At 50.3% G+C, this 21,811-nt stretch overlaps 2 protein-coding genes across 5 annotated transcripts; one reads left to right on the top strand and one right to left on the bottom strand.

The window, feature by feature from the left end:
* The first annotated feature begins 10,323 nt into the window (after positions 1-10,323).
* PPP2R5B (protein phosphatase 2 regulatory subunit B'beta) lies at positions 10,324-19,395 on the top strand. Of its 4 annotated transcripts, none has more exons than XM_057553617.1 (14): positions 10,324-11,005; positions 11,505-11,920; positions 12,702-12,898; positions 13,514-13,615; positions 13,776-13,868; positions 13,994-14,124; positions 15,577-15,636; positions 15,737-15,845; positions 16,394-16,447; positions 16,521-16,571; positions 16,696-16,815; positions 17,701-17,828; positions 18,096-18,197; positions 18,606-19,395. In XM_057553617.1, the coding sequence occupies exons 2-14, from the start codon at positions 11,722-11,724 to the stop codon at positions 18,751-18,753; spliced, it is 1,494 nt and encodes a 497-aa protein (XP_057409600.1). In that variant the 5' UTR covers positions 10,324-11,005; positions 11,505-11,721; the 3' UTR covers positions 18,754-19,395. The 4 variants fall into 4 exon arrangements, with proteins under 4 accessions (XP_057409600.1, XP_057409601.1, XP_057409603.1 ...); XM_057553618.1 differs by having other exon boundaries at positions 11,464-11,920; XM_057553620.1 differs by having other exon boundaries at positions 10,328-11,005; positions 11,835-11,920.
* A 138-nt stretch (positions 19,396-19,533) lies between these two features.
* Positions 19,534-20,266, bottom strand: GPHA2 (glycoprotein hormone subunit alpha 2). Its single transcript, XM_007174285.2, has 3 exons — positions 20,164-20,266; positions 19,819-20,003; positions 19,534-19,707 (listed from the first exon to the last, which is right to left on the bottom strand). Exons 1-3 carry the CDS (start codon positions 20,264-20,266, stop codon positions 19,606-19,608), a joined length of 390 nt encoding a protein of 129 aa, XP_007174347.1. The 3' UTR covers positions 19,534-19,605.
* Between the last annotated feature and the right edge of the window lie 1,545 nt (positions 20,267-21,811).

The following is a 21,811-nucleotide window of genomic DNA, read 5'->3' as shown; positions in this document are numbered from 1 at the left end:
CACTGCAAAGGGGCAAGGCCTACTGATTGGCCGCGGGGGCGGAGCCTTCAGGCGCGAAAAAGGGACTGGGCTCTCTGCAAGATATAGGGCTCCCAATATTAATTTACGCTTGCGTATAAATTCTGTGTGGGAGGACCTTTAACCTCTCTCCTACGGGCTCCGGGAAGGCTGTCGCTTGAGGTGCCAGCCCCTCAAAGGAATGCGCATGTGCCGACTCTTCCAACTAGTACTTGAGGTAGTTGGCGAGGATTTAAAGGGACAGTGTCCCATTAAACTTCGTAAAAAGCTTTCCAGAGGCATACTTAGTGTGAGAGCCCAGTACGCGTCTCTAGAAACGATTAAGTGAAAACCTTTGCATTTTACAAAACGCTTAACCTTCCGCTATCTCATTCAACCCCCACAACAACCTCTAAGGTGGAGATTATTGTCACCATTTTACAGATAAGGAAACAGATTTATAAAGGTTGCTGTGAGTCCACTGTGAAGGAGGTCTCACCTGGAATGCTTGACCGGAGATTAACTGATCTTCCCTTCTCTCTGTACTTGGTCAGGCCTCCAGCCCCTCCCTGTAATAATAATAATAATGTTTTTTAATATCTCTAATCCTAAAATTCAATAAAGAATGGATTCTAACCCCCTTGAGCAGAGGTTTATTGTTTTGCACAGCCCTTGAGCTAAGAATTTTTTTTTTAAATTATGTATTTATTTATTTATTTTGGCTGCCCCGGGTCTTGGTAGCAGCACATGGGATCTTCATTGCGGCATGGGACTTTTTAGTTGCAGCACGTGGACTCTTTAGTTGCAGCATGCGAACTCTTAGTTGTGGCATGCATGCAGGATCTAGTTCCCCAACCAGGGATCGAACCCGGGCCCCCTGCATTGGGAGTGCGGAGTCTTGTCCACTGGACCACCAGGGAAGCCCCCTAAGAATGGTTTTTACATATTCGAATAGTTGGAAAAAATCAAAAGAAGAATATGATTTCATGACGTGAAAATCGTATGAAATTCACAGTGTGTCCACAAATAAAGTTTTAGTAGAAGACAGCCATGCTCATTTGATTAAGTACTCTCTAGGGCTGCTTTCTTGCTATAGCAGAGTTGAGTACTTGAGACTCAACCTGCAAAGCCTAAAATATTTATTTTATGGCCCTTTACAGGAAAAGTTTGCCCACTCCTGCTCTACAGGTTTAGTCACCCAAGCTCCCTTACATCATGATGACTTAGGAGATACCCACAGGTAATTATAATTATAATTCCATTTTAGCCTTACTAGGGAGATGGACTCTACTGCAATCTAAAGCCAAAAGTTGGCCGGAAGCAAAGGCAACCACCCTGGCCTGAGGGTCAGGGATCTGGATTCCAGTCGCAGCTCTGTGTGGCCTCAGGCAAGTCACTGCTCCTGTTGGTGAGACTGTTTTATCCCCCTTAGCCTGGGGTTGGGTTAGTAGGCAGGACGGCTCATTACCTGGAAGGCACTGAAGAACAGCCTCTGAGAGAATTGTGGGAAACACTAGGAAGGCCCCGTTCTAGGAGACCGGCTAATAAGATGGCTGCTCAGAAAATGCTTGTGGAATGAATCAAGAGGTCTGCCTGACCCCCATGACAGGCCAGGGGCAGAGCTGTGTTCATCGAGTGTTCATTAAATTAATAATAAAAATAATAGACACCATGAATTGAGCCCATGTGATGTCCTGGACCCTAGGCTTGTCAGTTTACATGCGTGACTTCATCTGCTCGTCACCACACAGGCTCATGAGGGAGGCACTGTTGCAGCAGAAATAGAAATGAAGTTTTCCCTCTCCTGAGAACAAGGAAAATAAAAGGAACAGTGAACAGGCTAGAGAAGAAACATACCTGGCCTGAAAGAGTGAGTCAATCCTAGTTTTATTTTAACTGTTACTAAACTGTAATGTCTGTAGTTAGATTTGCCCTTCACAAAGCTAACCTGTCACCACTAATCCTGTGTAATTTACATTCTGCACCTGGTATTTGCTCCTCCTATAATCTCTAGTAGCAAATCACCCCTTGTAGCTGTTTGCATTTCAGAAAGGAGGTCCCAGACCAATAACCCAGAGACTAACGGACCCAATTACTGGGCTGCTGGACCCAATTACAGGCTTGCCTGACTCCAGCAGTGGCTGTTTTGAAATAATGCAAGAAGAATGCAAGGCAGTCACCATTTTGATCCTTATCACTTACTTCGGACTGTGAACTCCCCTATAAGGATCCCTGTAATTCCCCAGGAAGGGGGGCACAGTTCTTGAGGTGCTAGCCTACTGTGTCCTCCCTTTGCCTGGCAAAGAAAATTAAAAAAGCCTCTCTATTTCTTACCTTCCAAATCTCTGTCTCCGTATTTTTATTCGGCATTGGTGTACAGGGAGCCAAGATTTTGGCAACAGCACTATTAATACCCCCATTTTACAGAGAGGAAAACTGAGGCTGTGTGCCTAAGTGCCTGTGGAGCAAGTGAATGAACAAGCATCACTTCTCCTCCCAAAGGCAGTGGGAATAGAAGGGCAGATTCTGGAGTCTAGGAAAAGTTGTCCTTATGTTCCATCTAGGAGGGAGCTACCATTCCCCTGCAGTGGGAATGGAGAGTACCACCTGCAAAGGGTGGGGACACCGGGCCATTCCCTATATCCAGACAGACCTCCAATCTGGGGTGGCTGCTTCCTAGGTTGGCTTCCTGCCACGGAGGCTGCACTCAAATCTTGTCTTTCATTGTAACTTTACTAGGAGCCACACCTGTCTCTCAGAAGTGGGTGCTTGTGAGTCCACTCCTAAGCCTGATTCCCTCTGTGGCCAGGACACAGTGCAGTGTCTGTGCCACAACAGAGAAGTAGATAGGACTCCGAGGGTTAGAAAGTTCCTTCCTGCCACCTCCCCTAGACAATACACAGTGAACTCCACAGAAATCCAACAAATACAGTGGCCCTGGGCACTGGACAAGTGGATCTCAGAGAACTCAAGGGGTCTGGGAAAGCATGGGGCCAGGGTTCCTCCCCACAGAAAGAAAAGGAGAGGGCCAGGCTTTGTGGGGCTTCTTGGGGGCCTCCCCACATCAGATAGGTGGGAATTTATAATGCAAACCAGGTTCTCTAGGCCTCAGGGCCCTAGAGGGGGAGGCTCTCCCTTCCCTAGGAATGGCCCACCCAGAAGAAGCCCCTCTGGGAATTTCCTCAGTGGGATCATGATAGGTGTAAAATTGATCACGGAAGGTAGCCTGGGGGCTGTGGCTTTTGACTTGGCCATGGTGGAGGGCCTGGATTTTGCATTTTGTCTAAATTGTGGTAAAATATACATGATAAATTTTACCATTTCTAAAAGTACAATTCAGTAGTGCTAAGTGTATTCACATTGTTGTGGAACTAATCTCCTGAACTTTTTTATTTCCAAAACTGAAATTCTATACTCATTAAACAACAACACCAAACTGGGTGAATTTTGTGGTATGTGAATGATACCCCAAGAAAGATGATTTAAAAAATAATTTTCAACTCCCCACCCACCATGTGACATTGTATCTGTTCTGAGACACAGTTCAAAGGCTATTTCTTGCAGGAAGTCTTATGTGTGTCCTCCACACTTCAGTGCCCCAGTCCTCAAACTGAGCACCCCCTTTGTACAAAGCACCAACCCTCCATGGCCAACCTGGCCTGGAGACCCTCAGAGTTCAGGGCACTAGCCCCCAGGGGACCTGGGGTGGGGGGCTGGCGCTGGCGTGATCCTGACTTAGTCTGGGAGGTGGGGGCCTGGCCCGTGGTCCCAGCTTTGATGATAGGCTATGTAACCCTGGGCAAAGCACTTCTCCTCTCTGGGCCTCGGGGTCCTCACCTGGTTGTAGAAGGCTTGGTGGGCCTGCCCTCCCCCAGCTTTTTCTGCAGGGGCATGGGACAGGCTTCATCTCCTGAGCCTGGGAGATGGGCAAGGAGGGGATTATGGGTTTCCAGCTGACAGACGAGGTCACAAGAGCCAGATGGACAAGACCTGCTGAGCAAGGGGTTTCATCCTGGATCTCAGCCTGGCTAAACTATGGCCTTTGCTCTTTTTTTTTTTTTTTTTCTACCATCTTTATTGGAGTATAATTGCTTTACAAATGGCCTTTGCTCTTTATTGCTCCAGTAGGTGAGCACCTCTTGGGCACCCAGGCTGCCTCTGCAGCAGGGAAGGTGGCTGGGTGGTTCCACTGGGGTACTGAGTGGTCAACAAGGCCTAAGGCAGAGTGAGGAAGACTCTAAAAAGGGCCCCAGCCCACTCCCTGACTTTATCGCCAGGTTTCATTGCCCACTCCTGTTGCTCACATGGACCAGTTGTTTATTTAGGCAAAACTGCTGGGTGGAAGCAGAAGCAAGAAGAACTACAATTCTGCAGGCTGTGGAAGGAAAACCACATTCACAGAAAGACAGACAAAATGAAAAAGCAGAGGACTTTGTACCAGATGAAGGAACAAGATAAAACCCCAGAAAAACAACTAAATGAAGTGGAGATAGGCAACCTTCCAGAAAAATAATTCAGAATAATAATAGTGAAGATGATCCAGGACCTCAGAAAAAGAATGGAGGCAAAGATCGAGAAGATGCAAGAAATGTTTAACAAAAACCAAGAAGAATTAAAGAACAAACACCTAGAAAAATTAAAGAACAAACACCTAGAAGAATTAAAGAACAAACACCTAGAAGAATTAAAGAACAAACAAACAAAGATGAACAATACAATAACTGAAATGAAAAATACACTAGAAGGAATCAATAGCAGAATAACTGAGGCAGAAAACCGGATAAGAGACCTGGAAGAAAGAATGGTGGAATTCACTGCCGTGGAACAGAATAAAGAAAAAAGAATGAAAAGAAATGAAGACAGCCTAAGAGACCTCTGGGACAACATTAAACGCAACAACATTCACATTATAGGGGTCCCAGAAGGAGAAGAGAGAGAGAAAGGACCCGAGATTATAGTTGAAAACTTCCCTAACATGGGAAAGGAAATAGCCACCCAAGTCCAGGAAGCACAGAGAGTCCCAGGCAGGATAAACCCAAGGAGAAACATGCCAAGACACATAGCAATCAAATTGACAAAAATTAAAGACAAAGAAAAATTATTGAAAGCAGAAAGGGAAAAACCACAAATAACATACAAGGGAACTCCCATAAGGTTAACAGCTGATTTCTCAGTGGAAACTCTACAAGCCAGAAGGGAGTGGCACGATATATTTAAAGTGATGAAAGGGAAGAACCTACAACTAAGATTACTCTAACCAGCAAGGATCTCATTCAGATTCTATGGAGAAATCAAAAGCTTTACAGACAAGCAAAAGCTAAGAGAATTCAGCACCACCAAACCAGCTCTACAACAGAGTTCCTTTAGGACTTCTCTAAGTGGGAAACACAAGAGAAGAAAAGGACCTACAAAAACAAACCCATAACAATTAAGAAAATGGTAATAGGAACATACATATCGATAATTACCTTAAACGTGAATGGGTTAAATGCTCCAACCAAAAGACAAAGGCTCGCTGAATGGATACAAAAACAAGACCCATATATATGCTGTCTACAAGAGACCCACTTCAGACCTAGGGACACATACAGACTGAAAGTGAGGGGATGGAAAAAGATATTCCATGCAAATGGAAATCAAAAGAAAGCTGGAGTAGCAATACTCATATCAGATAAAATAGACTTTAAAATAAAGAATGTTACAAGAGACAAGGAAGGACACTACATAATGATCAAGGGATCAATCCAAGAAGAAGATATAACAATTATAAATATATATGCACCCAACATAGGAGCACCTCAATACATAAGGCAACTGCTAACAGGTATAAAAGAGGAAATCAACAGTAACACAATAATAGTGGGGGACTTTAACACCTCACTTACACCAATGGACAGATCATCCAGACAGAAAATTATTAAGGAAACACAACCTTTAAATGAAACAATAGACCAGATAGATTTAATTGATATTTATAGGACATTCCATCCCAAAACAGCAGATAACACTTTCTTCTCAAGTGCACATGGAACATTCTCCAGGATGGATCACATCCTGGGTCACAAATCAAGCCTCAGTAATTTTAAGAAAATTGACATCATATCAAGCATCTTTTCTGACTACAACACTATGAGATGAGAAATCAATTACAGGGAAAAAAACGTAAAAAACACAAACTCATGGAGGCTAAACAATACGTTACTAAATAACCAAGAGATCACTGAAGAAATCAAAGAGGAAATAAAAAAATACCTAGAGACAAATGACAACGAAAACACAATGATCCAAAACCTATGGGATGCAGCAAAAGCAGTGCTAAGAGGGAAGTTTATAGCTATACAAGCCTACCTCAAGAAACAAGAAAAATCTCAAATAAACAATCTAACCTTACAGCTAAAGGAACTAGAGAAAGAAGAACAAATGAAACCCAAAGGTAGTAGAAGGAAAGAAATCATAAAGATCAGAGCAGAAATAAATGAAATAGAAACAAAGAAAACAGTAGCAAAGATCAATAAAACTAAAACCTGGTTCTTTGAGAAGATAAACAAAATTGATAAACCTTTAGCCAGACTCATCAAGAAGAAGAGGGAGAGGACTCAAATCAATAAAATTAGAAATGGAAAAGGAGAAGTTACAATGGACACCGCAGAAATACAAAGCATCATAAGAGACTACTACAAGCAACTCTATGCCAATAAAATGGACAACCTGGAAGAAACGGACAAATTCTTAGAAAGGTATAATCTTCCAAGACTGAACCAGGAAGAAATAGAAAATATGAACAGACCAGTCATAAGTAACAAAATTGAAACTGTGATTAAAAATCTTCCAACAAACAAAATTCCAGGACCAGATGGCTTCACAGGTGAACTCTATCAAACAGAGAAGAGCAAACACACATCCTTCTCAAACTCTTCCATAAATTTGCAGAGGAAGGAACACTCCCAAACTCATTCTATGAGGCCACCATCACCCTGATACCAAACCAGACAAAGATACTACAAAAAAAGAAAATTACAGATCGATATCACTGATGAATATATATGCAAAAATCCTCAACAAAATACTTGCAAACAGAATCCAACAACACATTAAAAGCATCACACACCATGATCAAGTGGGATTTATCCCAGGGATGCAAGGATTCTTCAATATATGCAAATCAATCAATGTGATATACCATATTAACAAATTGAGGAGTAAAAACCATATGATCATCTCAATAGATGCAGAAAAAACTTTTGACAAAATTCAACACCCATTTATGATAAAAACTCTCCAGAAAGTGGCCATAGAGGGAACCTACCTCAACATAATAATGGCCTTATACAAAAAACCCACCGCAAACATCATTCTCAATGGTGAAAAACTGAAAGCATTTCCTCTAAGATCAGGAACAAGACAAGGATGTCCACTCTCACCACTACTATTCAACATAGTTTTGGAAGTCCTAGCCATGGCAATCAGAGAAGAAAAAGAAATAAAAGGAATACAAATTGGAAAAGAAGGAATAAAACTGTCACTGTTTGCAGATAACAAGATACTACACATAGAGAATCCTAAAGATGTCACCAGAAAACTACTAGAGCTAATCAATGAATTTGGTAAAGCTGCAGGATACAAAATTAATGCACAGAAATCTCTTGCATTGCTATACACTAACAATGAAAGATGAGAAAGAGAAATTAAGGAAACAATCCCATTCACCTTTGCAACAAAAAGAATAAAATACCTAGGAATAAACCTACCTAAGAAGGTAAAAGACCTGTACTCAGAAAACTATAAGACACTGATGAAAGAAATCAAAGATGACACAAACAGATGGAGAGATATACCATGTTCTTGGATTGGAAGAATCAATATTGTGAAAATGACTATACTACCCAAAGCAATCTACAGATTCAATGCAATCCCTATCAAATTACCAATGGCATTTTTTACAGAACTAAAACAAAAAAACTTAAAATTTGGATGGAGACACAAAAGACCCCAAATAGCAAAAGCAATCTTGAGGGAAAAAGACAGAGCTGGAGGAATCAGAATCCCTGACTTCAGACTATACTACAAAGCTACAGTAATCAAGACAATATGGTACTGGCACAAAAACAGAAATATATGGAACAGGATAGAAAGCCCAGAGATAAACCCAAGCACCTATGGTCAACTAATCTATGACAAAGGAGGCAATGATATACAATGGAGAAAAGACAGTCTCTTCAATAAGTGGTGCTGGGAAAACTGGAATGCTACATGTAAAAGAATGAAATTAGAACACTCCCTAACACCATACACCAAAATAAATTCAAAATGGATTAGAGACCTAAATGTAAGACCAGACACTATAAAACTCTTAGAGGAAAACATAGGAAGAACATTCTTTGACATAAATCATAGCAAGATCTTTTTTGATCCACCTCCTAGAGTAATGGAAATAAAAACAAAAGTAAACAAATGGGACCTAATGAAACTTAAAAGCTTTTGCAAAGCAAAGGAAACTACAAACAAGACAAAAAGACAACCCTCAGAATGGGAGAAAATATTTGCAAATGAATCAACTGACAAAGGATTAATCTCCAAAATATATGAACAACTTATGCAGCTCAATATTTAAAAAAAAAACAACCCAATCCAAAAATGGGCGGAAGTCCTAAATAGACATTTCTCCAAAGAAGACTTACAGATGGCCAAGAAGCACATGAAAAGCTGCTCAACATCACTAATTATTAGAGAAATGCAAATCAAAACTACGGTGAGGTAACACCTCACACCAGTTAGAATGGGCATCATCAGAAAATCTACAAACAACAAGTGTTGGAGAGGGTGTGGAGAAAAGGGAACCCTCTTGCACTGTTGGTGGGAATGGAAATTGATACAGCCACTATGGAGAACAGTATGGAGGTTCCTTAAGAAACTAAAAATAGAATTACCATATGACCCAGCAATCCCAGTACTGGGCATATACCCAGAGAAAACCATAATTCAGAAAGACACATGCACCCCAATGTTCATTGCAACACTATTTACAATAGCTAGGTCATGGAAGCAACCTAAATGTCCATGGACAGACGAATGGATAAAGAAGATGTGGTACATATATACAATGGAATATTACTCAGCCATAAAAAGGAACGAAATTGGGTCATTTGTAGAGACGTGGATGGATCTAGAGACTGTCATACAGAGTGAAGTAAGTCAGAAAGAGAAAAACAAATATTGTATATTAACACATATATGTGGAACCTAGAAAAATGGTACAGAGGAACTGGTTTGCAGGGCAGAAATAGATACACAGATGTAGAGAACAAACATATGGACACCAAGGGGGGAAAGCGGCGGGTGGGGAGTGTGTGGGGTGGGATGAACTGGGAGATTGGGATTGACATGTATACACTACTATGTATAAAATAGATAACTAATAAGAACCTGCTGTATAAAAAATAAATAAAATAAAATTCAACAAACAAAACAGGGCTTCCCTGGTGGCACAGTGGTTGAGAATCTGCTTGCCAATGCAGGGGACACGGGTTTGAGCCCTGGTATGGGAAGATCCCACATGCCACGGAGCAACTAGGCCCGTGAGCCACAATTACTGAGGCTGCGCGTCTGGAGCCTGTGCTCCGCAACAAGAGAGGCCATGATAGTGAGAGGCCCGCGCACCGCGATTAAGAGTGGCCCCCACTTGCCACAACTAGAGAAAGCCCTCGCACAGAAACGAAGACCCAACACAGCCATAAATCAATCAATCAATCAATCAATCAAAACAAAACAAAATTGCTCGGTGGAGATTTCACAGCGTAGTGTAGGGGATAGAGTCCAGGGGAATGAAAGGTGTTGGGGTCCAGAGTGCTAGGAAGGGGGCCCTGGACTACAAGCTGGAAAATTTTGGCAGGAATGCCAAACTCTTGGAAGTCCACCTGTGCCTTGGATACTCTGCAGCAGGATTTTGAACAAGAGACCCCAGTAGCACATCTTAGGTCCCAGAGGGGCTGGGAGTTCCATCCAGGGAGGCTAGCTTGCCTGGGGTGGGGTGGCAGCACCAGGGAGCACCCCCTGCTCTGATGCTTTGCCACTCCTAGGCTGGCCCTTTAAACCCAGATCATGATGTCACCTTAGACAGCAAGGGACGGGAGGGGGACTGCAGGCCTGAGGAAGGACTGCATTTCCCAGCAGCCTTGGGTGCACCACACCCCTCCCAGCAGGCACTGGCTCACTGCAGACTATTAACCAGTCCAGTGCCAGTTTCTACTGGGGTTTTGAAGCGTCCAGCCATTCTGGAGTGAGGGTGGGGTTCCCTTGGGGGTGGAATGCCTGGGGCACAGATGGAGCAGGCCAAATCTTTGGGCCTGACATAGGATTGGGCCTCTTTCCTGCCGGAGTCCTGGCATCGCCCCCAGCTTCCTGGTGCAGACTCCTGAGTCTTCCTCTCTCCCTATGCAGTCTCCCTTGCAGAAAGCAGGAACCCAGCGCCAGTTGGACCCCTTCCCGCTCAGCTTCAGTCTTGTCCCTGGGTGCCCGCAGGGATTACCCCTTTGGTCAGGCAGCCGCTTTAATTGGTGAGGGGACTACATCTCCCAGCTGCCCCGGGCGGGAACTTCCTGACGCAGCACCCCCCCCCCCACCGCCCCCGCCCCCGGCCCCCAAACCCGCGGGGATGTGCGGGCCGAATTGGGGAGGTGACTTGATGTCATCGTGAGCAGCTGGGCGGCGGGTGCCGGTGCGCACAGAGCCGGGGCTCCTGTGGTGCTGCGCGGGTCGGGTCCCACGACTTGAGGAGAGGTCCGCGCGCTGCCCCGGGCAGCCCAGAGCCCGTCGGGCGCCCGCGCCCCGACCCGGGGCTGAGTTGGGTGCACGCTCCGGCCCCCCCCGGAGCCAGAGAGAGAACCCAGGAGCGCCGCCTCCCAGCGCCAGCGCCCTGAACCGGACCGCGGCTCGGGAGCCCTGAACAGCTGCTCCCCTCCCCACCGGCAGCCCCTGGAGGGTCGGCGACCAAAGTCTGGGCATCTGAGAAGTGAGTGGCCCCCCCCTCGAGAAGCAGATGAGATCTGGGGGCGAGGAAGGAGAAACTGAGGTGGGGGAGGCTGCGGGTCGTGGGGGGGCAGGGGGATGGGACCCTCATTCTTGGGGAAGTCCCTGGTGGCCGGATTAGTGGAGCAGAAACGGGGGCCCCGTTCTTTTAGGGGCCAGGGATGAGGAACGAGGTCCCCGTTCCAGGTAGGGGCTGGCTGGCGGGAGAGGCCCTGTTTCGAGAGGGGTTGTTTTGGAGTCTGGGGCCTTTCAGCCCGGGAGAAGGGAGGGCCCTGTCTCCTGTGGGAGAGGGCTGCGCCTCTCTTTAGGGTCTGGGCCAGGGTAGGAGGGAAAGAAGACTTGGGCGCTCCGCCGCAGCCCCACGCGCTGTCCTGAAAGAACTGACAGGCTCTGTCTGTCTGTTTCTTGCTGACCTCTCTGCCCTGACTTCTTTTTTAAAAGAGCCAGGGTGGGAACCCTAACTGGACTCTTCCGACCCTCAGGAAGGACCTGAGACCTGAGCCATCCTCCTCTCTACCGTGCTTGCCCCCCAGGACTGGGCAGTTGCCAGAGGCCCTGGGGGGGGGGCCAGGACTGTGGCTGTGCGCCTCCCCACCGCACAGGATGGGCCCGAGTTAGTCAGCCCAGCCTCACGCAGCGTCCTGCAGGCCCAGAGGGAAGCTCAGGGGCTCTGAAGGCTTGGCCCACCGCCTGACCGCCATGGAGACGAAGCTGCCCCCCGCGAGCACCCCCGGCAGCCCCTCGTCCCCAGGGCTGTCCCCGGTGCCCCCACCCGACAAGGTGGACGGCTTCTCCCGCCGTTCCCTCCGCAGGGCCCGGCCCCGGCGGTCCCACAGCTCCTCTCAGTTCCGCTATCAGAGCAACCAGCAGGAACTCATCCCACTGCCCCTGCTCAAAGGTGAGCAGCCCGGCTCTGGGCTCCGGGGCTACCTGAGTCCTGGAGTGGGCAAGTGAGGTTTGGGGGTGGGGTGGTGGGAAGCAGCTGGCAGCTGCCATCGGAGGGAGTCTGGACGGCCCCTTCCAGGCCAGGGACTCCACCACCTGACCGCCACCCCCCAGCCCTCTACCCTCTCTGCTGACGCATGGCCTGACTGGCCTGTCATCCTTGGAGGTGGGGCATCTGGAGGTGGCGCCACCCTGGGGGGCAGACCAGGGCCAAGGGTGGGGCCTACAGCTTGGGTTCCAGGAGGCCACTAGCAGCCCAGCTGCTGCCGGGGTCCTGGGGCAGGTGCTTAGCATGCCTCCCTGCGGTCACCGTGAAGTCCCCCCAACTCTGGGCTACAGGGCCCAACTGGCTGAGGCAGAGGGCACCCGAGAGGTCCTCGGTGCTGGCTCTTCTCCCCACTTCTGGCTCTTAGAACAGAGTGCCGCCTATGAGAGGGAGGCAGTGGCTGTTTGGGCACCTGTGGAAAGCCCAGGCAGCCAGGGTCTGTTACCACGCTTGAAAATCAGGCTATCATGTTCCCTGAGCCTAGGTTAGGATGAAGAGATGAAGCTCCTTTACTTCACAAGAATGGAGGATGGGACAGAAGTTGTTTGCTTTCTGCAAGGAGTGGGAGATGGCACAAAAGCATGGGGTCTGGGGGGCAGAGGAGCCTGCCTTAGGGATTAGGAGGGCCCGCCCCTGCCCAGAGCTGTGGCAGCTGGGGCCCAGGCTCAGCCCCCTCCTTCCTCCCCAGATGTGCCAGCCTCTGAGCTGCATGAGCTGCTGAGCCGGAAGCTGGCCCAGTGTGGGGTGATGTTTGACTTCTTGGACTGTGTGGCCGACCTGAAGGGGAAGGAGGTGAAGCGGGCGGCGCTCAATGAGCTGGTGGAGTGTGTGGGGAGCACTCGGGGGGTCCTCATTGAGCCTGTCTACCCAGACATCATCCGCATGGTGAGCACCTGGCACCTGGCCTCTGGGGGAGGGCTTGGTGCCCGTGGGAACCCTAAGCCTGCCTGCGGAGCCCCCGTGCGGAGAATAAACCCACACTCTTTGGCTTGGCCTCAAGGCCCACATCTTCCTCCCCCGCAACCCCTGTCCCAGCCCCACTGCTGCCCAGCACCCAGCCAGTGTAGGTCACTCAGTGCCTCCTGGGCTTGTCCCACCCTGCGCTTTTGCTTATGCTCTCCTGAGGCCTGGTGTGCACTCCCACCACGTTCCTTATCACCATGGCCTGGCTCAGGTGCTGCCTCTTCCATGAAGCCTCTCTCAATGCCCAAGCTAGAAATCTCCCTTTTGCTGCTTAGAATGTCCTTAGACCTTACCACTTGCCATCTCGTCTTCCCTGCTGGACTGCACCTGATAGAGGGCAGGGGTGTATCTCATCCACCCGTGGGTCCCCAACCCTGGGCCCAGGTCTTCCATGAACTAGATGTTCAGGTGATGATTGCCGAGGAGTGAACTGGTTGCTTGGGCAGGTGCTGAGGCCCGTTAAACTTTGGATGAGGGATGTCCTGGCTTCCGCCTTCAAGGGTTCTTCCGTAAAGAACCCTGACTCTGTCCCCTCAGATCTCAGTGAATATCTTCCGGACGCTGCCACCCAGTGAGAACCCTGAATTTGACCCTGAAGAGGATGAGCCCAACCTTGAGCCTTCATGGCCACATCTTCAGGTATGAGGGCTGGAGAAGACAGGGATCTGAGTTTCAGAAGAGATCCGAGGAGAGGGTAGAGGGTCTCCTTAGGTCCCGGACTGTTGGATGAGGGCCACAGGGCAGGATGAGGGGGGAGGCTGCTCCTGAACTCACCTTTCCGTCTGTTCCCCTCCTCCAGCTGGTATATGAGTTTTTCCTGCGTTTCTTGGAGAGCCCAGACTTCCAGCCCTCCGTGGCCAAGAGATATGTGGATCAAAAGTTTGTCCTGATGGTGAAGTGGGGAGCCCAGGCCGGGTGGTGTCATGGGGCAGGGGCAGGCTCTCTGAGTGGCGTGGGGATAGGATGGAAGCAACCTGGCTTGGCCTCTTTCCTAACCCCTGATCCTGTGTCCCACAGCTCCTGGAGCTATTTGATAGCGAGGACCCTCGGGAGCGTGAGTACCTCAAGACCATCTTGCACAGGGTCTACGGCAAGTTCCTGGGGCTCCGGGCCTACATCCGCAAACAGTGCAGCCATATCTTCCTCCGGTGGGTGCCTGCGGCCTGCCCCGCTGAGACCTGGGGAGGGAGGGAGAGAGCTATGGGGAGAAGACAGAGGCAAAAGCTTCTGGGCTGGGGGGCCCAGTTTTTTCTTGGTAACATATTATATAATTTTTGCTTATACAAATCCTGTGAGATCAGTAGAGAAAGGGTATTTATTTCCATTTTACAGATGAGGAAATTGAGGCTGAGAGATGAAGTGGTTTGCAGGGACTAGGTCAGTTCAGGGGGCCTAGGATCTAAATCTTTTGATCCTTGTCATATCAGGCCTTAAGGACCCAAAGAAAGAGATTCTTTCTGCAAATATGTATTGAGCACCAATGCCCACTGGGCATCAGGGACCCACATTGCCTTGTAGTTGAGACTGGCTCTTGAGCTAGATGGCCTGTATTTGAGTTTGGTTCAAATATTTGGGTGAACTTGGGCAAATTATTTAAGCTCTCTCCTAGTTTCCTCATCTCTAGAATGGGAATGATAACTATACTACACAGAGATAATCATCAAGATGAAATGAGGCAGTGCCTTCAAAACACTCAGTATAGCTCCTGGACCAAGGCCGGAACTCTGAAACATTAGCTTTTATCGTTATTAGCTACAAAATAGGTGAGGCATGATCCCTCTCCTCCAGGAGCTCAGTGTATTAGATCCCTTGCTTATTAACTTCGGGGCAAGTTTCACTGAACTGCTGAGCCTTGATTTCTTCATCTGTATAATGGATCTAATAAGGTCTACCTCCTGGGATAATTTTGAGAAGTACGTAGCACAGAATAGACACTGTGAGTGTTTGTCATTCTTTTGGTTGATTGGCATGAAGAGCGAAGGACTCAGGCTAGGTGCCTGTGGACTGGATGGGGACCAGGTAATGAGGGTTAGGGTCTCGGGGAGGGAGAGACGAGTTGGAATGCTTCATAGAAGAGAGGTTTGAATACCAGAGGGGAAAGGGTGGGTGGGGTGAATTGGGAGATTGGGATTGACTATTGATACTATGTATAAAATGGATAGCTAATGAGAACTTACTGTATAGCACAGGGAACTCTACTCAGTGCTCTGTGGTGACCTAAATGGGACGGAAATCCAAAAAAGAGGGGATACATGTATACGTATAGCTGATTCACTTTGCTGTACAGTAGAAACTAACACAACATTGTAAAGCAACCATACTCCAATAAAAATTAAAAAAAAAAAAAAAAGAAGAAGAAGAAGGGTTTGAGCTGGGACCCAGAGTGGCACTGGTGGCTGGGCTGAGAAGGGTAATAAAGAGGTGGGTGTGGATCTCAGTGGGGCCCGGTTTGGGGTTTTGGGAAGGGAGCACAGCCTCTGGGTGGGGAGAGAGTTGGATTGATGTGCAGGCTGGGGGTGGGCAGGCAGGATGACAGAGAGGAGGGCTGGGCCTGCTCCAACTGCCTTGAGCCCTTCTGCATCCTTCTCTTCCTCTCAAAGGTTCATCTATGAACTCGAGCACTTCAATGGCGTGGCTGAGCTGCTGGAGATCTTAGGAAGGTGACTCTCTCTGGGCATCAGCTGGAGCATCAGGATTCTGGGAGGAGGGACTGAGGCCTAGTCATCCCAACCCTCCTCATCTCTCCTGCCCCCTCCTCAGCATCATCAACGGCTTTGCGCTGCCCCTGAAGACTGAGCACAAGCAGTTTCTGGTTCGAGTCCTGATTCCCCTGCACTCTGTCAAGTCGCTGTCTGTCTTTCACGCCCAGGTAAGGGCCAGGCCTGGTCCTGCCACGGCAGAGAGGTCCTGACAGAGTCAGGGTAGCCACGCGGGCCTGCAGAGCCAGCCTGACACTCTGCTTTCAGCCACACTAAAGCGTGAACTCACGGGATCCTCTCTCACCTTTTTCTTGACTAATTCTGTTCCGTCTACCTTAGAGAATCCCCATGACCGTTTAAGGCCGATCTCAGACATTGGCCTCCGAAGACTTCCCAGCCCCCTCCCGCTCGACCTGCCTGGGCAGGATTGAGCTCTCCTCCTTCTGTATTCCCATAGATCATGATACAGATTCCGGTTAAGGAAACTTTTGTAAAATTTGTAAGGACTAGTTTGCTGAATGTTTCCCCTGTGAGGTCGTTATTGTGTCTCCGCACACCAAGCATGGTGCCTGGTGTATCCTAGGTGGTCAGTAAATGATTGGTGAATGAGAGGATAGACATAGGAAATGAGCAAATGTCTAGCGTCCTGTCCTGGTCCCCTCCTGACCCCTGTCCTCCTTCTCTCTGCCTACTCCTCCCCCGCCACGCCCCGCTGCAGCTGGCATACTGTGTGGTACAGTTCCTGGAGAAGGATGCCACTTTGACAGAGCATGTGAGTACCTCTGGGGGGAAGGGCAAGCCCCCACCCCCCCAGGTCTGACTCTTTTCTGCCTCAACTCCCACAGGTGATCCGGGGGCTGCTCAAATACTGGCCAAAAACCTGTACCCAGAAGGAGGTATGAAGAAGGGCTTTGACGTCCACCACAGGGAGGTTGGGAGGGCTCAGCTTCCAGAGAGCAGTCAGGTGTGTGTCAGGGGAGATGGGAACTGCTGCTCCCTGTGTCCCTACCCCCACCCCAGGTGATGTTTCTGGGGGAGATGGAAGAGATTCTGGATGTCATTGAGCCCTCCCAGTTCGTGAAGATCCAGGAGCCCCTCTTCAAGCAGGTGGCTCGCTGTGTGTCCAGCCCCCATTTCCAGGTATGGGGCTGGAATGGGTGGGGGTGAGAGCCAGGGTATGGACTGGTAAGGTTGGCAAGTTGACCTAACACAGCTTCCTCTGCCCTCAGTTTCTCCTCTGGACCTTCCTGGGTCTAATAATGGGGAGATGCTGGACTTAGGGTCAGGAGACCTAGGGTCAAGCCTCAGATCCACCTTCCACCGGCTGAGGAGCCTTGAGCAAATCACTTCACCACTCTGAGTCAAATTAGGCTTCCTTATCTGTAGAATGGGCCAACAGGTGGTGATGAGAACCGAAGAGATGGTAGCATAAACGCATTTTGTAAACTGAAATGATGTTTAGCAAACGTCCATGAATGGGATGGATGGTTGTCATGACTTTTCCGCTTCCTTAGTGGCCTTAGATTTCATTAGCCCCACTTCAGAGCCCAGCGAGGCTTCTCCACACCATCCAGGCTGGCTGTAACCGGTGTTCTCCTACACGTGTGTGCAGACTTTCTCTCATTTTTATGAGCCATACCTGGTGGTTGTCAATTTTTCCTCACAGCGACTCTGGCACTTCAGTTTACTGAATACCTCATTTGATTCTTACAACAGCCATATGGAGGTAGCTATTATTAGCCCCACTTTACAGATTTGAAAACAGAGGCTGAGGGGTTAAATACCCTGTCCAAAGTCACGTGGCCAGTGTGTGGTGGAGCCAGGATTCACCTCTGAGCGTTGGACTCCTAATCCAGTGTTCTTTTCACCTCACCATGTTGCTTCCTCCCGTGGGTCAGATGAGCCCTGAAGACGGGGTGTGTGGAGGTCAGGGTGCCCTGGGTTTTGGGTTGGGGATGGATACCAGGCCTTGCATGTGCAGGGAAGCCACTGCCAGGCGCTTACTCTGCCATCTCGCTGCCCCAGGTTGCAGAGCGGGCTCTGTATTTCTGGAACAATGAGTATATCCTGAGCCTCATTGAGGACAACTGCCATACTGTGCTGCCTGCTGTGTTTGGGACCCTCTACCAAGTCTCCAAGGAGCACTGGAATCAGTGAGTGCCCAGGCCTTGACCTAACCCACAGAACCTGGGGCAGGGCCAGCCGGTCCAGAACTGGGGTTCCTGCTAGCTGGAGAGGATCAGGGAAGGCATCCGAAGATGGCAGAGGGGTGGTGAAAGGGGCAGGCAGAGGGCAGTGCTTGTGGTATTCAGGGCTGCATGCTGTATTTGGGACACAGGGACAGGAAGAATGCCAGACAGGGAGGTGGGACCCAACTGAAATTGCTCTCATCTCTCACCCCCTCCCTTGACCCTGCCAAGAACCATTGTGTCTCTGATCTACAATGTGCTCAAGACCTTCATGGAGATGAATGGGAAGCTGTTTGATGAGCTCACAGCCTCCTACAAGCTGGAAAAGCAGCAGTGAGTGCTGGGAGGCTGGACATGGAGGGAGAGGGGAGAAAAGCAGAAAAGAACCAGTTCCTAATGGTTGGAGGGAACCGAAGAGGACAACCCACATCCCATCTGATCAGATGTTTAGAGTCTCTCCCTATGTTTTTGCCAAGTGCTGGGGCATCCAAGCCCAGTTGTCCCCTGCATCCTCCAATTTTCCTCCCAAGTACTTCTCCCAGGTCTGGAGCACCCTGTACTTCAGCTGGGGCCTCTCAGGGCCAGGCTGATCCATTTACTCCATGAGCACAGGCTGGGACCAGTCTCTCCTCAGTGCCTTCTCCCCTAAGTGGAGTCTCTTTGCAGGTGGGGTGCTGGTGAGGGAGGCTGGATTGCAGGTGGGGCCCCAGGTAAGGGAACTGCCTCACCCTCTCTCCCCAGGGAACAGCAGAAGGCCCAGGAACGTCAGGAGCTGTGGCAAGGCCTGGAGGAGCTACGGCTACGCCGGCTACAGGGGACCCAGGGGGCCAAAGAGGCCCCGCTCCAGCGGCTTACACCCCAGGTGGCCACCGGTGGAGGTCAGAGCTAAAGATCCCCAGAAGGGGAGGAGCTAAACCCAGAGCTGTCAGTCCCTCCATCCTCCCTCCTGCCCAGGGGTCCAGAGAGATACACACCTACTCCTGGCCTTACCAGAGGGGGCTCGGAGGGCTTCCTGCCTGGCCCAGCATGGGCAGTTTCCACTGGGGGGAGAGGAGGAGAGATGGGGGTCCTGGCAACAGAACTCTCAGGCCCTCCTGGCAGGACTTGACCAGGGCAAGCTTGACCAGGAAGCTGCCATCGGGGATCTGCCTCTGCCCCACAAAGCTGGGCTACAGACTGCAGGCAGGTTCCCACCCCCTGCTCCCAGCCTAGGGCAAGGGGACTCGGCCCCTCACCTGCCCCACCTTGTGCCAGCGGGAGGGCCTTCCTCACCCCACCATGGGATCCATGGTCTATTTATTCTCCCCCAGCTCACCTGCAACACAGACATTATCCTGGGCCTGGGGCACCCTCCTTCCTTCCCTCCCCTCCCTTGCCCTGTACATCCTTGTCCCCTTTTTATTTATTGGGCAGGGGGAGGGGTGAGGGCACAGGCAGAAGATTCCCTGTGTCCTGGGGCAAGGGGGGGTGGTCACAGTAACCATGGTCTGTTCCCCTTTCCCTGGCTGGGGGTAGATTTAATAAAGAGAGAAACTCATGATCTGCTTGCTTTATTTAGGACAAAGAGGGAGATGAAATGATGAAGGACTGGTTAGGAAGCCAGGCAGAGGTGGGGAAGAGGCAGAAACGCCCCTCTTCTCACAGGGTTGGAGCTGTTGTCCTTGCTGAGGTTCAGGATATGTAGGATATACTCCAACATTAAACCCTCTGACCAAGGGGAGGGTGGCGGGAGAAGGATGGGCTAGTAGCGCGAGAGGCGACACATGTCACACTGGCAGGCCCTGGCCGTGAAGATCTCCAGCTCCTCCCTCCGGTCCCCCCCACAATGCAGCTGCACCTTCACCTGTGGGAGAGGTGGGTGTCTGTTCCAGTCCCCTTTCTCAGGCCATCTTAGATCCCCGTCTCCTCCGTCTCCCCTACCCGCAACGAGCACCACCGAGCTGGGCCCCCTCACCTTCCTCAGGCTGCTGATGGTGCAGCACTGAGAGACGGAGGTGATGTTATGTCGATAGCCACTGGCCACCAGCACCGAGTAACGGGAAGGGAAGGCGCTGGACTCGCAGTGGCCCACGCAGGCCTGTGCCACGTGGGAGCCCTGGCAGGTGCCTTGGCGGTCACTTCGCACCGTCACATTGAAGGCTAGAAGAAGACAGGCGAGCGGTAGATGGTGCCTTGGCGGAGGCTCGCCCAGCTCCTGCTGCCTGAGCCTCACTGGGGCCCTCGAGGGTGCGGCCTGCCCCTCTGTCCAGTCCATCAGCTCTTGGCTCCCGCCCAGCGCTCTGCTCCCAGGGTTACTTACGGTGCAAGTAGCAGCCTGGGATGGCTGCCTGTTGACCCTGGCCTTCAGTGACCGCCAGGACCAGCAGGCAGAGGAGCAGGGTTTGGGGGGACGCCATGGGCATCTGAAACACAGTGGGTAGATAGATGTCTCTAGATGGGTGTGCAGGTGGGAGGGGGTGTTCTTTCAATACTGCATGCCTCCAGGTGAATGAGGCGGGGCTAGGTTGGTCTGTCTGACTGGGGTGAGGCCTGCCTGTGAGGGGCTGTCTTTTCCTTGTACCTGCCTTTGGGTGCGTGTGCATGTGGATGTGCGTGTCTGCCCGTGTCTCTCTGGATGCGTGTGAGTGTGCGCAGCTGTCCCAGTGTGACTTGTGTGTCAGCCCGCTGCCGTGATTCTCCCCCAGAACCTCCTCCACCACCTGGACCACAAACCTCTGCCTCCCTCCATCTGCCCCATCTATCTGCCCGCAGGACCCTTATCTGCAGTCCCCAGGCCCTCCCAGGGCTCTTCCTGCCTCAGTGAGCTCACCACTTCCAAGGCCCAGGAGCTGATGGCTTGCTGAGTGGCTCCTCTGGCCTCCTGCTGGTCTCCAGGCGGTGCTGGCTCTCCGGGTTTTTATTTGCCATCATTCTGGAGCCACGCCTTCTTGGAGATCGGCTTTCAGGCCTGCCTTCTCTGCCTGAAGCCTCACAGCAAAACCACCTGGGAGATCCTGCTCCTCTCTGAGGTGTGGTCCTCTAGGGCGGTTTCTGCTTCCCCTATGTCCAAAAGCTGCTGGTGGCCCAGGGCTGGGAAGTGAGGTGTAGAGAAAAGCCCAGGAGCTGGTGGAGTAGGCAGCGTGTGTGCAGCTGGGGAGAGAGGGCTCTCACTGGGCTGAGTTGTGGCCACCTGGGTTCTCTTCTTTGCTATGTGACCTTGGAGAGGACACTTCTGTTTAGGGCCTTGCCAGCCCATCCTTAAAACTATTAAACTCAGCCCTGCCTGTCTCTTTTACCCACTGCAAAGGAAAGGGTGGAGAGGAGATTCTTATGGACAACGGAAATGCTATCAGTGGGGGGAATGCTATCAGTGGGGGGTCTCCTGAGAGACGCTTGGTGGCAGAGCCAGGGAGAGTCAGGGGGCTGGTTCTAAGTCTGTTTCAGAGCTTCACTTTCACTGTCAAGTGGATGACTTCTCATTCTGGGGGTCAGCTACAGAGTGGGGCTTCCCCTAGTTTCTGGACTAACAGGGACCTGACTCCTGGAAGTGCCTGAAGCTATCAACCCCTGCAAATCGATCATTTAGTCCAGCCCTGGCTCTGGTTTTACAGGTGAGGCAACTAAGGCTCAAGAGAAGGAAAGTTACTAAAGGTCACACAGCTAGTTCATGTCAGGGCTGTTTTGGAACCCAGATCTCCTGCTATTCATGCCTGGTGCTAAATTACACTTGGGGCAAGAATGTGGCAAGTTAGAAAAAGACCTCTAGTCAGCAGGAGCCACAGGGGCCGGGGCAGGGTAGCGACCAGAAGGAAGCCTGTGTTGGTTCTGTCTCCACACACCCCAGGGCTACTGGCTCAGTGACCTGCTCCGAGAGGCAGAGCCAGCGACAGACTGCCAGAGCTGGAAGGCACTGTGAGCTCATCAGATCCTACCCTTTCATTTTCCAGATGAGAAAAACAAGAACCAGA

The sequence above is a fragment of the Balaenoptera acutorostrata genome, chromosome 9 (genome assembly GCF_949987535.1).
Source record: "Balaenoptera acutorostrata chromosome 9, mBalAcu1.1, whole genome shotgun sequence".
NCBI lineage: Eukaryota > Metazoa > Chordata > Mammalia > Artiodactyla > Balaenopteridae > Balaenoptera > Balaenoptera acutorostrata.
Note: the sequence above shows the minus strand (reverse complement) of the source record. Positions and strands in the feature narration are given on the sequence as shown.

Coding starts and splice junctions, on each gene's coding strand:
- PPP2R5B (XM_057553617.1), top strand. CDS start 11,722: ATGGAGACGAAGCTGCCCCCCGCGAGCACCCCCGGCAGCCCCTCGTCC. Junction 15,637..15,736: donor CTGCTGGAGATCTTAGGAAG/GTGACTCTCTCT, acceptor CCCCCTCCTCAG/CATCATCAACGGCTTTGCGC. Junction 16,448..16,520: donor ATGCCACTTTGACAGAGCAT/GTGAGTACCTCT, acceptor CAACTCCCACAG/GTGATCCGGGGGCTGCTCAA.
- GPHA2 (XM_007174285.2), bottom strand. CDS start 20,266: ATGCCCATGGCGTCCCCCCAAACCCTGCTCCTCTGCCTGCTGGTCCTG. Junction 20,004..20,163: donor CCCAGGCTGCTACTTGCACC/GTAAGTAACCCT, acceptor GTCTTCTTCTAG/CCTTCAATGTGACGGTGCGA. Junction 19,708..19,818: donor CCATCAGCAGCCTGAGGAAG/GTGAGGGGGCCC, acceptor CCTCTCCCACAG/GTGAAGGTGCAGCTGCATTG.